Source organism: Myxocyprinus asiaticus, chromosome 8, assembly GCF_019703515.2.
Source record: "Myxocyprinus asiaticus isolate MX2 ecotype Aquarium Trade chromosome 8, UBuf_Myxa_2, whole genome shotgun sequence".
NCBI classification, from domain to species: domain Eukaryota; kingdom Metazoa; phylum Chordata; class Actinopteri; order Cypriniformes; family Catostomidae; genus Myxocyprinus; species Myxocyprinus asiaticus.
In genome coordinates, this window is record NC_059351.1 from 49,539,538 (window position 1) to 49,555,320 (window position 15,783).

Below are 15,783 nucleotides of genomic sequence, written 5' to 3' on the forward strand. Positions count from 1 at the left end.
GGTTAAGGCTCTGGGTTAATGACTAGATGGTCAGGGGTTCAAGCCCCAACACTGCCACAATGCCACCGTTGGGCCCTTGAGCAAGGCCCTTGACCCCATCTGCTCCAGGGGTGCCATATCATGGCTGACCCTGCACTCTGACCCCAGCCTAGCTGGGATATGTGAAAAAAAAAGAATTTCACTGTATATGTGCAAATGTGTAATGTGATAAATAAATATAATTATTATAAATTAGCTGATCCCACAAAAGCTCAATGGGGTTAAGATCCATAACACTCTTTTCCAATTATCTGTTGTCCAATGTCTGTGTTTCTTTGCCCACTCTAACCTTTTCTTTTTGTTTTCCTGTTTCAAAAGTGGCTTTTTCTTTGCAATTCTTCCCATAAGGCCTGCACCCCTGAGTCTTCTCTTTACTGTTGTACATGAAACTGGTGTTGAGCGGGTAGAATTCAATGAAGCTGTCAGCTGAGGACATGTGAGGCGTCTATTTCTCAAACTAGAGACTCTGATGTACTTATCCTCTTGTTTAGTTGTACATCTGGTCTTCCACATCTCTTTCTGTCCTTGTTAGAGGCAGTTGTCCTTTGTCTTTGAAGACTGTAGTGTACACCTTTGTATGAAATCTTCATTTTATTTGGCAATTTCAAGCATTGTATAGCCTTCATTCCTCAAAACAATGATTGACTGATGAGTTTCTAGAGAAAGCTGTTTCTTTTTTGCCATTTTTGACCTAATATTGACCTTAAGACATGCCAGTCTATTGCATACTGTGGCAACTCAAAAACAAACACAAAGACAATGTTAAGCTTCATTTAATGAACCAAATAGCTTTCAACTGTGTTTGATATAATGGCAAGTGATTTTCAAGTACCATATTAGCAATTTAGCATGATTACTCAAGGATAAGGTGTTGGAGTGATGGCTGCTGTCTAGATTTGATCAAAAAAGACTTTTTTCAAATAGTGATGGTGCTGTTTTTTACATCAGTGATGTCCTGACTATATTTTGTGATCAGTTGAATGCCACTTTGGTGAATTAAAGAACCAATTTCCTTCTGAAACTGCAACATCTGTACATTATTCCAAACTTTTGGCCGCAAGTGTACATTCTCCCTTTTTCTTTTCTTTTTTATTTTTTTTTTTGCCACCATTTATTAAACCGATTTATGTAATTTCAACAAACGGGGTGGAAAGTGTTTGAGGGAGATAAACCAGCTAATACCACAAAATATCAAAGAATTCATAAAAATATGATTTTGACATGATGATGATGACACTAACTCACTTGCACTCCTCGTGCCCGCTCGGATTCAGGTTGCGATGTGCGCGCGCACACGCATTCCTAACCGGAAATGGAGTCATCGTCGTCTGCGCGAGGGATTTGTACATTATGGTAAGTGACGTATATGGCAGCAAACACCTTTTATTTGCTTCAAACAAGCAGATATTTCTGATGTTTTTGTTATGTCGTAGATGTTTTAGCATTATACGCACAACAGGACACTCAAAGATGAAATTCTCGAGTATGCCGATAAAAACAAACACTAGCCTGTTAGGTTTTTCATGCTAGTCAACGTCAAACACCAACTTTAATGTTCTCATGCGATATATTGAGCATTAAAATATTGTGTCTGTTACATATCTCTGAATTATATTATGTTTTGTAAGTAACAGGAAATGTTCTTCATTGAAATGCTGCGTGAGTTATCTTTTGTTTTCTATTTAATTAAATATATTCAGCTCTGACCTGATAAAAACATTTTAAGATGTCGACTCATAGTTTTTATTTTTTTATTTTATTTATTTATTTTATTTTTTTTACAGAATAATACTTGTATCTAAAGGGTTTATCATAAAATATTTTTTACAATTTTCTTAGGTGGTATAAGGGTCGGTGACATGTAAGAATGTCCGAAATGTAATAATAATTAAAAATATAAAATCTCTAAAAAAAAAAATCAATCAGAAATTGAAAACATGGTCATCACAGAACATGTGTGTTTAAGTTATTGTCTGTATGTATCGCGTTTGTAATAACACTATAGATCTGCACATAAACAAAGTGAGTGTCATGACTCATAAGCTGAACCTGATTCAAATCTGCAACTACACTTCTCTATTTCAGGTAAATCACAAGAACCAATGAGCCAAGGAGGAAGAGATCTGACTTTCTGCATTGGGCATCACATGAAGATGATGTCATATCGTGAGAACAATCATCATTTATGAAAGAAAAAAAAAAACAACAACCTTGGTGTAACACCAAATTACAGGAAATGTAATTTCTTTTTACATCAGTCACTACACACATCTACTAAAAGCAGAATTCATTGAAATTGTTGGCCTGTGAAGGCAGAAAACATACATCTAGGTAATTACCCGATACATTGTCTAAACCATGGTGGACAACCGTTATGCCACAGCGCTGGTCATCGGATCTGTACTGAGCCTACTTGCCTGTGTCTATCTATCCGTTGCCATGGGAACACCGTACTGGTACCAGTACCACAGCCAACCAGCCAGCAACGATGCAAATAACGGCTCGGATCTGCACAACCTTCGGCAGGACTTTGAGGGAGAGGATATGGATGAGCGGAGCTACAGTGTGGCTCTGTTCAGGCTTAATGGCACTCTGGGTCTCTGGTGGCGCTGTATTCTAATGTGCCAAGAGCCTGGTAAGGAGATTTGTCCGTCCATCCATCTTGTAGCTGTCTTGATGTTTCTATAGCTCTTTCTATCAAATCCGTAATGTATAATTGCTTAATGCTCTGCTATATAACCATATAGCTTTAATGTTGTAAACTTTTAGACAAGATTTTGTCAAGCCAACATCAATGTTTGTCTTGTCCACTTCCATTCTTCTCCAGATCCAACACTGATGACTAAATGCCAGGCCTTTACTTTGCAGCAGCAGTGGGAATCCAAGTATAAATCCCCTGGAAATATCAACAGCGGAGATGATCTGCTGCGCACCTGTACGTCCTGGCTCAAAAACAACCATGTACACACACCTACTCGCACACATAACAGGGTTCCCACGGTCATGGAGGACCTAAAAATGGCAGTTTTAATATTGTGGTATCCAGGCCTGGAAAAGTCAAAGTATTTCTTGGTATGCTCAGCTCTAAAATATTTAATCTGTGATAAATTGTGAATTTAAATATAATCTCTGTAAAATGATTATCATGAATGACTAGGAAAAACAGAAAATTCATTGTTCAAAATGTGCGGGAGCTCTGAGATAATACGTTTTCACTTCAAATCAAAGTTCAGTGTTGATTCTTACCAGCGCTCACTGACTGTGAAACAGATTTTATTGGCCTGTGGTATTTCTAGTCCTCTGAGTAAATAGTTTTACTCTGCTGATGCCCTTGGAAAGGTTAAGAGAAGGTTTTAGAGTTTTATTAAAATAGATCTTATACATGTTATATAGTTTTTGCCTATTATATTTGAACCTGGATTTCACCACCAAAATAGCTACAGAAACTAGAGCGCGACCGATAGTGGATTTTGCAGATACCAATAACTAAAGTGGTGAAAAGGCCGATAACCAATTAATCGTCCGCTAGTTTTAAAAATCTATTTATATTGTCCTTACTATGATGGGTGCAGACATGGAGTACAAGAGTCCAAAATGAATTAATTACCAGATGCATTTAACTGTGCAATCTAAATGTCAATAATAACAAGAAAAAATTAATATTTGGTGCATAGCATGAGACTTTTAATGCAAAAAAACAAAAAAAAGAAAAAAAGCCTGAAATTTAAAGTGCAATGCTCTATATTTAAATATTTACCAAATTAAGCTTTTTGTAGCCCATGTATTAACCAGATGAATAGTTTTGTGTATATGTATGTATGTATATGTATATATGTGTGTATGTGTATATATATAGAGAGAGAGAGAGAGAGAGAGACAATACTTCTATTTAGAATACTTCATTATCTAATAAAAATGACAAAATATACACTGAAGTGAGGATAAAAATATGAATGAAAATTGCCAGTGATGACAGATTTTGATAAAGCAAATCCCCACCAGGTTCCAGTGATTTTTATTTCACCTCTAGAGGCCACTGTTATACTGTAGAAACAAGCCATTTTAACTGTAGAATCCTCCAGTGCCGACCACAGAGAAACACAGAGCAATAAAAAAAATATATATCAACATACATTTTTGCCAATAACCAATGTTTCCAAAAAGTAAATATTTTTACCTATTATTTAGTAAAACCGATATATCGGTCTGCCTCTAATGGAAGCTAGCATGACATTAAAAATAAACAAACACATGTTCATTCTGAATGTCTAGTTAATTATTTGTTGTTTCCCAGACAGTTTTATGTTCACATTTTCTTGCTCTTTACAGTGTCATTTGCATGTTCTAAATGCCTTTCAAAGCATGTTGTGGTTGTGTCTGCTCTCAGACCTGTGGAAGTGTCAGTTCCTGTTGCCGCTGGTCTCAGTGGGTTTGGTGTTTCTAGGCGCATTGATCGGAGTGTGTGCCTGCCTTTGCCGCAGTATCACACCCACTCTGTTTGTAGGGCTGCTGCATCTACTGGCCGGTAAGACACAGAGTATGCACTAAACCATCGACAGTTGATTTGAATAGAGTTTTCCCATTAGTATGTTGCTAAGTTAATGACGCAATACACTAATAAGCATAAAAAAATACATGAAACACAAATAGTCCATTTTTAATTTGATAAAAACCCATTTTTAGTGATACTTTTGGTCATTGAATAAATTATAAATACAAAAGAATTTGAATATATGACTTGATGTGTTTTGCTTGTTCGCAGGCCTGTGTTCTCTGGCCACAGTATGCTGTTTCCTCGCAGGTGTGTACCTGCTCCATGAAATCTCCGATCTGCCTGAGGGGATGGACTGCTCTCCAGGCTGGTCCCTGTTTCTGGCGCTGGTCTCTTCTCCACTGCAGATTATGGCTGCTGCACTCTTCATATGGGCTGCCAGGAGCCACCGCCAACACTACACTCGAATGACAGCCTACAGAGTTGCCTAGGCAACAGAGGACTGACTATAGTGTTGCTCAAGCAGCTATCCACTCTCACAAGAACCATGTTTGCTTAAGCAACTGCTTTACCACTAACAAACGAGCTGTTCTTTTAGAAAGGTTATGAAGGAGACGGCATAATCGCACTGCTCAATGTCAGTAGATTCGATTATTAGAAAAGTTCACTAAAAATGAAAATTCTGTCATCATTTACTCACCTTCATGTTGTTCCATGCCTGAATGATGTAACTTTTATGAAACCCAGAAAGGAGAAATTTTGAAGAATGCGCCAGTCGCTCTTTTCAATGTAATTGCTGTAAATGGAGGCTGGACTTTTCAAGCCTTCAAAGCGGATGCAAAAATCACCATAGAAGTATTGTAAAGGTGTCATTTTTACACCAAGTAAAAGTAATTTTTCACTGATAAACTTAAGTGAGCTGAACTACCGAACCACTGTGACGACTGCTTTTGTTTACGAGGACATCACTCTCATGAATGCACCAGGAAGAGATGGATGTCAAGATTTTTAGTCAATAACAGCTTAAATTATCCAGGTCACGTGTTTAGAATGACATGAGGGTGAGTAAATAATGACAGAATTTTCATTTTTGAGTGAACAATTCCTTTAACACATGCACCGTCCACTCAAAGCACTCCGCTGTGAATACTTGCAACACATGAAGGATCTTCTTACTATAAAACTGCCTTTTTCACCACTGTTAAGCTCTGAGCTGTATATCCCATAAACAGAAAAACTGCTCATAAACCGCTAAACTGTCGCTCTACAATCAACAGACGAAAAAAAAGAAGCTATAAACATATTATAGTTCTTCAAGGGCTTCACGATTATGTCAGAAATCATAATTGTCGATTATTTCCCTTGATATTGTATGCACGGTTATTAATTTTCATTAGTAGAATTTACAGTAAAATACTCGTTTTGTGTGTGGCAACTGCATGCCATATTTTGTATTTTATTTATTTATTTCATTGAAATGCCTCTGATTGCATTCATGCGCATAGAAGAAACGTAAATAGAAAACTGACACAACAGGACCAGACCCAATGGAATGCTGGAATTGACACTTCACATTTAGTTGCAGCAATTGTTATTTTTTTATTAATTGTGCAGCCGAGTTCTTCTGGACTTTTTTGAAGTCTTGAACTCGGTGGTTCTTAACTGGTTTCGCAAATTCAATTGACAGATGAATTTGCGCTAAAATCCAGTAGTTTGATTAGAAGCACGGCCTTTGATGTTGACAAAAAAAGTTCATAAGCCTATTTATTTTGCAATCCTTACCTTATGATTACATGGCTAGTTGTTTTGTATTCTTTGCATTTAGCATTGTTTTTCCCTGCTGTCTCTGGCCCTATCAGAGCTGACACACAACCCATTTTTGTGTCATGACCCAAGCCCTCACTTTATATTCACGTCTGGTGTAAGATTTGGTTTTGTCTCCTTGTTTTTATACACTTGACATTAGCCTGTGTAGTAGCTAATGACATTGCTTTTATGAAGAAGGTAGTAAATTGTGAATATGTTTTGCAATCCCAAGAATGCAGTAAGGTGTTGGCTTGGCCTAAAAGACTGAATGTTTGTATCTCTTATAAGCATTAACCACTTTAACCTTGGTGTGTTTTCTGAAATACTTGTGGTTATTTGTTCTTTTGCTTTGCATTTGGTTATGCTGTTTTGTTTACCATTTTGTTTCTTTTTTTTTTTTTCACTTTGAGAATGTCATCATATACTGTACGTTTGTTTAGTAACTTTTAGATTGCTGTTTCCTATTTTGATGGTTATGTTAGTCATTTAAAAGCATCTAAGCTGTGGTTTATATACTTATTTATACTATGATTTTTGCCACTATTTTGTTGTCTTGTAATGCAAAATTGAGACATGTGGTATCACAATTACCCCAAGTTCGCTGTGAAGATGGGGCTGTCCGTAAGACGTCTTTCGACCATCTCCATAAGGTGTTATTGTACAGTCTGACAAGCAACAGTTGTAAAGGACTGTAAAAATTTCACAGTGTACACCCGGCTTAAGTTGATTTGCATGTCCCACATGGTTTATTGTGTATTGTAATATTTTAATATTTATCAAGTTTTATAGGTTTGTCCCTATAATTTACAGCCCTTGAGAGGTTCAGTGTTTTCAAAGCAATCGGGAGAGATGGCAATAACATATCAGCAATACAGAAAATAGGATACCTCACAATCTACAGCCCACTGTGACATCATGATGGTGTCCAAAATACTTCCAATGGTTTTGCCTTTTTTTATAGACATGTTTATACACGTTCCTGTTAAATGAACATTTTGCTGCTGGTCACAATAAATATCTTTTCATCCACAACAATGTTGCCCATCTTTTATAGCAGAGTAAAATGAGTATGAGGCATTCATTGTGTCATATAGGTTTACAGTACAGAGTATTCCTGAGATATCAGTTTTAAAAAAAAGAAGAGATGTGTGTGAGATCTTTTGAGATGTTTTCCATCTTTTGATTTCATCAGACTCAAATCAGATTGTTGTTTTTTTTTTGTTTTGTTTTTATGATGGTTTGGTAATCACTTAGGGATGCAAACTACTTTTTTGAAGCTAATTTGTCCAATTGTTTGGTACAAGTTTCTACATGTTACTTAAAACCACTTAAAATGGGTACTTCAAGTTTTAACTCATTTAAATATGTAAGAAAATAACAAACCGACTGAAACATTACCCATGGAACACCTGCTATGATTTCTCACTTTTCTCACCTCTCATGGAGTTTGCATCCCTGCCCTTAAAACTATTGTATGCTGTGATTTATGCTGAATTCATAAGTGGAATATTTTCTCTCATTCAGTCTTTCTTTACTTGCACTGTTGGAATTGGCAGCATCACCTTTTTTGCCAAGTGAAAAGCAATTCCTTTTTCGTAGTAGGCACATTCGTTGATAAAGAAAGGATGACGTGGTTCTTCCTCCTCATACTTCAAGGTTTCTCCAGAAAATGATAAAAACACAGGATCACCTTTTTTGAGCAGGCAGAAATCTCTGTCCTAGAACACAAGACACATTTTTTTATTCTTTACAACAGGGGAAAGAAAAAAAGCTTTTTTTGGGGTGAAAGTCAAGAAAATGAGAACTATTTTAAGAACCATTTTTTGGACAATTACATTTCTTGACTGGTTTTATGAGAGTCACCCTTTTGTTTCACAAGAACATTTCTGTGGATTCTGTGATACTGAAGCAACTGAGGACTATCAATTGACCGAGCCCTTAAAGAAACAGTGCAGCTCAGAGTTGGATCTACTGGATTAATACATTGTTCACTCTGCCCCCCAACAAAAATGTTCTTTGTAAATATTACTTACAAGTTACATAGTCTATCCGGTATTTTCTGTCGGCTGTTTAAAATCAGAACTGGAGATGTCCGATTCATGAATGAATTGCTCTTTTGAGTCGGTTCTTTGCAACAAATTGGTCAAACGGGTTAGCAAACGGTCTGAATCGGTTCATCTGCAGATCAGTTGAAATCATTCCGACAGATGACTCACGTACCGAATCATTTGGAGCAGATTCTCACTCAGGAATGCAGATTTCTTCCAAAGTGGCACAAACTGAGAGTTATATAAATAATATACACAGAACAAATATCTGCACCTGCAGTTGTGGGTGAATGGCAGCATTGAGCTCCTGAGTCTCAGGATCTCTGGGATAATCAATACTGCTCTGAAACATAAAGACTTCCATCTCCCCGCCTTCAAATACTGTTCCTGAAAACACAATAGTTAAAAAAAAGAAGTTAAAAATGGGAAATTCTGTCATTATTTACTCACCCATTTATCATACCAAACCCATAAGCTGGAAAAATCTTCACACAGCAACACCAGTTCTGTCAGGCTCCAAAAGTGAAGAAAAAAAACGTATAAAAGCTCCAATAAAAGTAGTCCATACGACTTGTGTGCTAATACTGAAAACATTTTTTTTGGATTTTTTTATTTTTTATCCCCTTTTCTCCCAATTTGGAATGCCCAATTCCCACTGCTTAGTAGGTCCTCGTGGTGGCGCGGTTACTCACCTCAATCCGGGTGGCGGAGGACAAGTCTCAGTTGCCTCCACTTCTGAGACCGTCAATCCGCGCATCTTATCACGTGGCTCGCTGTGCATGACACCGCAGAGACTCACAGCATGTGGAGGCTCATGCTACTCTCCGCGCTCCACACACAACTTACCACATGCCCCACTGAGAGCGAGAACCACTAATCGCGACCACGAGGAGGTTACCCCATGTGACTCTACCCTTCCTAGCAACCGGGCCAATTTGGTTACTTAGGAGACCTGGCTGGTAGTGGTCAATTCTTAATTTGTTTCTTCTTTAGAAATTCTTAAAAAAAAAAAAAAAAAAGACTAACATTTAATATGGTGGGGTAGAAAAATAAGAAATTAATTAAGAAATTTGACTTGTTATATGATGTAATAATGTTATTTTGCCTATATTACCAGACTGACTTTCTCACATTTTTACAATTTTTGAATATAATCCTTGCTATATGTCCCTACCAACTTTCAAACAAAACCTACGCTCTTGTTCATACGTTACGGTTGTTGTCAACTAATCTTTTTTTTTTTCTTTTTCTTTTTTCTCGATGTATATTCCAAGTCTTCTGAAGTCATACAAAAGCTTTATGTGAGGAAGATTCTTCAAAAAGTCTCTTTTTATGTTCCAAAGAAAAAAATTAAATGCAGCATACATGGTTGGAACTACATGAGGGTGAATAAATAATGACAGAATTTTAATTTTTTTGGTGTAAGTATTCCATTAATTAGTAAAGGTCTACTACTGCATATAATATTATGTAAAATACACAATTAAGGCATATTTAGTACCCGAGTTGAATTTTCGGATCCATTCCAATGTCACGTCCACACCCTCTTTCATGATGTTATAAATGTCTGCCCTGATGACACCATGCGGCTGCGGCCCAACCTCTATCGCTATGGAAACACAAGTCTTAATCCTCACCATCTGAGCATGCATTTGTGGTTGAGTATACAAAAAGGAAATTGAGTGAAATGACCACAATCACTTACAAAAGCCATGCTTGGACACAGACTCCAACGAATATGCATCACTTATGGGAATATCCAGCATGACCACTCGCACAGGCACTTGGGTTATCTTTGTCTTAAATGTGCACACGACAACACACACCATCAATACACACATGCACACAAACATAGAAGCATATTCTGCTCTTTGCATATAGTTGATTATCCATCCACACAAACAACATCTTAGGACACAGTATGGGGCTTGCTAAAGCACACTTGATGTTTTTAATATCTTGCCTGTAAGTATTTGCAGATGTGCAGGGTCATCCAGTCATTGGTGTTGTAATGGATGAGAGTCAGGCCCATGTTAGAAGTGGTGTTATGGAGGTCACATATCATGTCTATGGCATCTGCAGACCCCTTCGGGCCCAACATAGTGTTCAGTTCCTGAGCTCGCCGCACTTCATACGGGCTGCTGTCTGTAATAGGAGAACTTTAAGAGAAAGATGATTTTAGATGCACATAATAAAATCAACCTATTTAGAAATGCACTCCATGTTTGAACCCAAAATCAAACTGGAGAGAAAAAAAAGAAACTATATTATATTTAAATAATTTAGGACAGTTAAGATATTTATTTATATATTTTGCATTGTGGCATAATTTACCTAACAAATAAATTCAACACGAAATGTCGCTCACAACCTATTTCACTTACATAATTGAATTAAAATGTACATTTGTAAAAACGTATTAATTGGAATAATGTGCACTGATGGATTATGCACAATAAGTAGTAAATAGTAAATAGGGTCAATTTTATTTCATATTGACTTTAGGCACAACTTCCACCTATTGTCATTACTTTAATACGTCCGGATATTCTACTTTTGAGTTTTTTTTGTAATTGTCTCTATTCTCAGTGGTGATTATAATTAGATTCTCAGAAATTGCTGTAATACATTTTTTTCTTTTTCTTTAATTAAGGTAAAATATTATAGTCAGTACAACAAATGCATAATTCTACCATGATGTAAAATCCTTCTCAATTTAAAGGGATAGTTCACCCAAAAATTGAAAGCTCTCTCAACATTCAGACACTTACTGGTCAGAGCAGGTCAAAGGTGGAGATTTATAGTAAAAAAGGACTTCAATATTGATCTATTTCTCACCCACATCTATCATATCACTTCTGAAGACATTTATTAAAACACTGGAGTTGTATGGATTACTTTTATGCTGCCTTTATGTCGTTTTTGGACCTTCTGAGTTCTGGTCACCATTCACTTGCATTGTGAGGACCAACAGAGCTGAGATATTCTTTTAAAAATGTTCATTTGTGTTCTGCAGAAGAAAGAAAGTCATACACATCTGGAATGGTATGAGCGCAGGTAAATGATGAGAGAATTTTTATTTTTGAGTGAACTGTCTTCTTAAATTATATAGCGCATTCATACAGTATTCAGACCCCTTCATTTTTTTTTCACATTTTGTTATGTTGCAGCCTTATGCTAAAATGCTTTAAATTATTTTTTTCCCACATGAATCAACAATCCATACCCCATAATGACAAAGCAAAAACCAGATTTTTGATAACTTTACAAATTTATTAAAAAGAAAAAAACTGAAATATCACATTGACATAAGTGACATTACTTAGTTGAAGCACCTTTGGCAGCCTCAAGTCTTTTTGGGTATGATGCGAAAAGCTTTGCAGATCCTCTCAAGCTCTGACAGGTTGGATGGGGACCGTTGGTGGACAGCCATTTTCGGGTCTCTCCAGAAGTGTTCGATGAAGCCCGGGCTCTGGCTGGGCCACTCAAGGACATTCACAGAGTTGTCCTTAAGCCACTCTTGCATTGTCTTGTCTGTGTGCATCGGGTCATTGTCCTGTTGGAAGATGAACCTTCGGTCCAGTCTGAGGTCCTGAGTGCTCTGGACCAGGTTTTCATTAAGGATATCTCTGTATTTTGCTGCGTTCAGCTTTCCTTCAACCCTGACCAGTCCCCCAGTCCCTGCCGCTGAACAGCCCCACAGCATGATGCTGTCTTCACCATGCTTCACCGTTGGGATGGTATTGCGCAGGTGATGAGCGGTGCCTGGTTTCCTCCAGACATGGCGCTTGGAATTGAGGCCATACAGTTCAATCTTAGTTTCATCAGACCAGAGAATCTTGTTTCTCACAGTCTGAGAGTCCTTTAGGTGTTTTTTGTGTCTTGCACTGTGGAGAGGTTTCCGTCTGGCTACTCTGCCATAAAGCCCAGATTGGTGGAGTGTTGCAGTGATGGTTGTCCTTCTGCAAGTTTCTCCCATCTCCACACATGATCTCTGGAGCTCCACCAGAGTGACCATCAGGTTCTTGGTCACCTCTCTTACCAAAGGCCCTTCTCTCTTGATTGCTCAGTTTGGCCGGGCAGCCAGCTCTAGAAAGAGTCCTGGTTGTTCCAAACTTCTTTAATTTAAGAATTATGGAGGCCACTGTGCTCATGGGAACCTTCAATGCAGCCAAAACCTTTTTGTAGCTTTCCCCAGATGCGCCTCAACACAATCCTGTCTCTGATCTCTGCAGGCAGTTCCTTTGACCTCATGGCTTGGTTTTTGCTCTGATATGTATTTTCAGCTATGAGACCTTATATAGACAGGTGTGTGCCTTTCCAAATCATGTCCAATCAATGGAATTTGCCATAAGTGGAATCCAATCAAAGTTTAGAAACATCTCAAAGATGATCCAGGGAAATGAGATGCACCTGAGCTCAATTTCATGTGTCATAGCAAAGGGTCTGAATACTTAGGTCAATGTGATATTTCAGTTTTTTCTTTTCAATAAATTTGCAAAGTTATCAAAACTCTGCTTTTTGCTTTGTCATTATGGGGTATGAAATGTAGATTGATGTGATAAAAAGGTATATTTTGGGTTGAAATGTGACTCTTGACTAGCTTCATAAGCATATTAGGATTTTCTCTATACTGCAGGTCTGTGCCTCACCTCAGTATGACGCTACTGAAGCAGCGGTTCATGTCGGTATCAGTGTATCTTCTGCACTCTTTCACAGCCCGCGGGTTTGACAGCACTGTTGTTACAGGAATGGGCCACACACCATCTCCCTTCACTTTCCGCTGTCTCTCCATCTCTCGCACCACATACACACCCGACAGCTCGTTGCCATGGGTACCTCCACATACGGCCATACGACCCACTGCTGCCAGGAAAGTGGATCCCATCTACGACAAAAAACAATTAGCAAATGGTGTTTTGCCTTAACAGTGTGTTTTACATAATTACTACTGTATTATGTCATAAGTCTTGGTCAGTTATTTTTAATGGTGATTTGCAGTACATTTACATTAAAGGAATATTCCGGGTATGTCAACAGCGTTTGTGGCATAGCCTAATGTTGACTGTCACAAAAATATTAATAAAAAATAAAAAAAGCAAAAAGGTTAAAGTGAGGCACTTACAATGGAAGTGAATGGGGCCAATTTGTAAACTTATATCCAATTTTACAACTTTATTGCCGTGATGACAACACCGTAAACCCTGTAATTCTGCATAAATTATGATTTAAACAACTTTACAGCTCAAATAATACGAGTTTTAACAGACTTTTTTAACTTTTATAAAATAATTATCCTCACATTTCTAAATTTAAATGCTTAAACAATTGGCCCCATTCACTTCCATTGTAAGTGCCTCACTGTAACCTCAATCTTTGCTTTGTTTAAAGAAGTGGGACGAGTTGAAATTCATTTTTGTGATAATAACACTGTGCCACAAATGCTGTCGATTGAGCTTAACTTGTATTGAAACCGGAACATTCCTTTAATATTTTTGGCACTGGCAGACACATAAAGAACCTCGCAAATGTTATGCTGTGCATGCAGTCACAGTAAAAAATTTCCGTAATTTTAACGGTAAAAGAATGTAGAAAATGCTACTGTAAAATTTTTTTTAATGTTTTTTAGATGTAAAAAGTATGATTTTACCATATAATTAACTGTAAAAAATAATCATAATATATATATATATATATATATTATGTTAAAAAAGAGAATACATGTATTTATTTTTTTACGGTAAACTATTGTTAAAATTATGGGGAAAAATCAATAATCGGGTGTTCCCAGAATTCTCGTAGAGTGACCCATCATATTTCATTATATTTTAAGGGAATAGTTATGTTTCTTCTTATTTTAAATATCAGTTACAGTATGTACATCAGTGTGTTCTGTGTTGTATTTTATGTAGTTAATGTTTAGGGTCACATGTTTTGTGTTTGTGTGAGTGACATTTTACATTGTCTATACATGTATATTCATTATTGCTTGATGAACTTTAAGTCATCATATGGGGTTTTGTAGTTACTACTGTGTTTAATGAAACATTTTAAAGTGAAAAGCAGACTTTTATAATTCCAGAAGGTTAGTTAATCAAGTTTATATAATTTAATAATATAAATGGTAGTGAACCATAAAATATATACACTGTTAGAGCTTACCGGGTTTTTTTCTACAGTGACATACTAGCAACGCTGTTGCCAGCTAGTTACTGTAAAAACCTGATAACGGTAACCTACTGCAATTGTTGTGTACAGTAGTTTACTGATTACTGTAATTGGTAGCTGAGGCATATTACTGTAAAAAATATAAATTGTACAGTAACTAGCTGTAAATATCCCTTACATTATTATTTCTATATAATATAATAATCATTATTTTTTTTACATTGTTATTATTATATAAAATGTATTAATAATAAAGAAAACAGCTCTGTTGGTCCATGCAATGCAAGTGAATGGTGACCAGAACTTTGTAGCTCCAAAAATTACATAAAGGCAGCATAAAAGTAATCCATAAGACTCCAGTGGTTAAATTAATATCGTCAGAAGCGATATCATAGGTGTGGGTGAGAAACAGATCAATATTTAAGTCATTTTTTTCTATAAATCTCCACCTTTGACCAGCCCCAACCAGTAGCTGGTTATAAGCACAAAGAATGTGAATCGCCAAAAAAAAAAAAAAAAAGAAGAAGATGAATCTGGAAGTGAAAGTGGAGATTTAACCACTGGATTTTTATAGATTACTTCAATGTTTCCTTTATGTGATTTTTGGAGCTACAAAGTTCTGTCACCATTCACTTGCATTGTATGGACCAACAGAGCTGAAATATTCTTCTAAAAACCTTTGTTTGTATTCTGCAGAAGAAAGAAAGTCATGCACATCTGGGATGGCATGAGGGTGAGTAAATGATGAGAGAATTTCCTTTTTGGGTGAACTCTCCATTTAAGTAAAAGACTACACAACATATACAGCGATTAAAAAGGTAACAAGGATTAAAATGTATACAGATTGAAGCCAGTCAGTGCAGGGCCACCAGGATCAAGTGAACACTGAAAGAAAATAATATATGATCAGTGTTAATGTTAAGTCATGAAGTCATCACACACAATACTCCCCAAATCTCCTTTAACTGTGTGGCCGTTCACATAAGTTTTGTGCCCAAAACAGCAAGATGGGGCGCAACGCAATAGTGAACGCGTGGGTCTCATTTAACGTTAACGTTTAACGTGACGCACCGTCTTAAAACGCTATAAACATTTCTCTTGAATTATCATCTAATTACTGCTTGTACTTACTTAATTTGATGTTTTCCACTCGGATTCCGTGGGACTCTGCCTACACACTCTCACAGCAAATCATCAGGATTCGTACGACTTTTCTAAATTTGGCTAATT

At 36.9% G+C, this 15,783-nt stretch overlaps 2 protein-coding genes across 3 annotated transcripts; one reads left to right on the forward strand and one right to left on the reverse strand.

Moving 5' to 3' along the window:
- Positions 1–1,334: 1,334 nt before the first annotated feature.
- On the forward strand, positions 1,335–6,908 carry LOC127445039 (claudin domain-containing protein 1-like). Of its 2 annotated transcripts, none has more exons than XM_051704773.1 (5): positions 1,335–1,392; positions 2,125–2,674; positions 2,867–2,974; positions 4,427–4,564; positions 4,802–6,908. In XM_051704773.1, exons 2-5 carry the CDS (start codon positions 2,398–2,400, stop codon positions 5,020–5,022), a joined length of 744 nt encoding a protein of 247 aa, XP_051560733.1. In that variant the 5' UTR covers positions 1,335–1,392; positions 2,125–2,397; the 3' UTR covers positions 5,023–6,908. The 2 variants fall into 2 exon arrangements, with proteins under 2 accessions (XP_051560733.1, XP_051560732.1); XM_051704772.1 differs by lacking the exon at positions 1,335–1,392 and adding an exon at positions 1,407–1,698.
- A 147-nt stretch (positions 6,909–7,055) lies between these two features.
- On the reverse strand, positions 7,056–14,852 carry LOC127445050 (N-acyl-aromatic-L-amino acid amidohydrolase (carboxylate-forming) B-like). The gene is made up of 6 exons (XM_051704785.1): positions 13,038–14,852; positions 10,349–10,544; positions 10,091–10,184; positions 9,887–9,994; positions 8,660–8,772; positions 7,056–8,055 (listed from the first exon to the last, which is right to left on the reverse strand). The coding sequence occupies exons 1-6, from the start codon at positions 13,271–13,273 to the stop codon at positions 7,858–7,860; spliced, it is 945 nt and encodes a 314-aa protein (XP_051560745.1). The 5' UTR covers positions 13,274–14,852; the 3' UTR covers positions 7,056–7,857.
- Positions 14,853–15,783: the final 931 nt, after the last annotated feature.

Bases quoted from the DNA above. Each gene is read 5' to 3' on its own strand.
- LOC127445039 (XM_051704773.1), top strand. From the start codon at position 2,398: ATGGTGGACAACCGTTATGCCACAGCGCTGGTCATCGGATCTGTACTG. The intron at 2,675-2,866 runs GTAAGGAGATTT...ATTCTTCTCCAG, and splicing joins TCTAATGTGCCAAGAGCCTG to ATCCAACACTGATGACTAAA. The intron at 4,565-4,801 runs GTAAGACACAGA...GCTTGTTCGCAG, and splicing joins GCTGCTGCATCTACTGGCCG to GCCTGTGTTCTCTGGCCACA.
- LOC127445050 (XM_051704785.1), bottom strand. From the start codon at position 13,273: ATGGGATCCACTTTCCTGGCAGCAGTGGGTCGTATGGCCGTATGTGGA. The intron at 8,773-9,886 runs GTACTAAATATG...TTGTGTTTTCAG, and splicing joins GATCCGAAAATTCAACTCGG to GAACAGTATTTGAAGGCGGG. The intron at 8,056-8,659 runs GTGCAGATATTT...CTTGTGTTCTAG, and splicing joins CCATTCACCCACAACTGCAG to GACAGAGATTTCTGCCTGCT.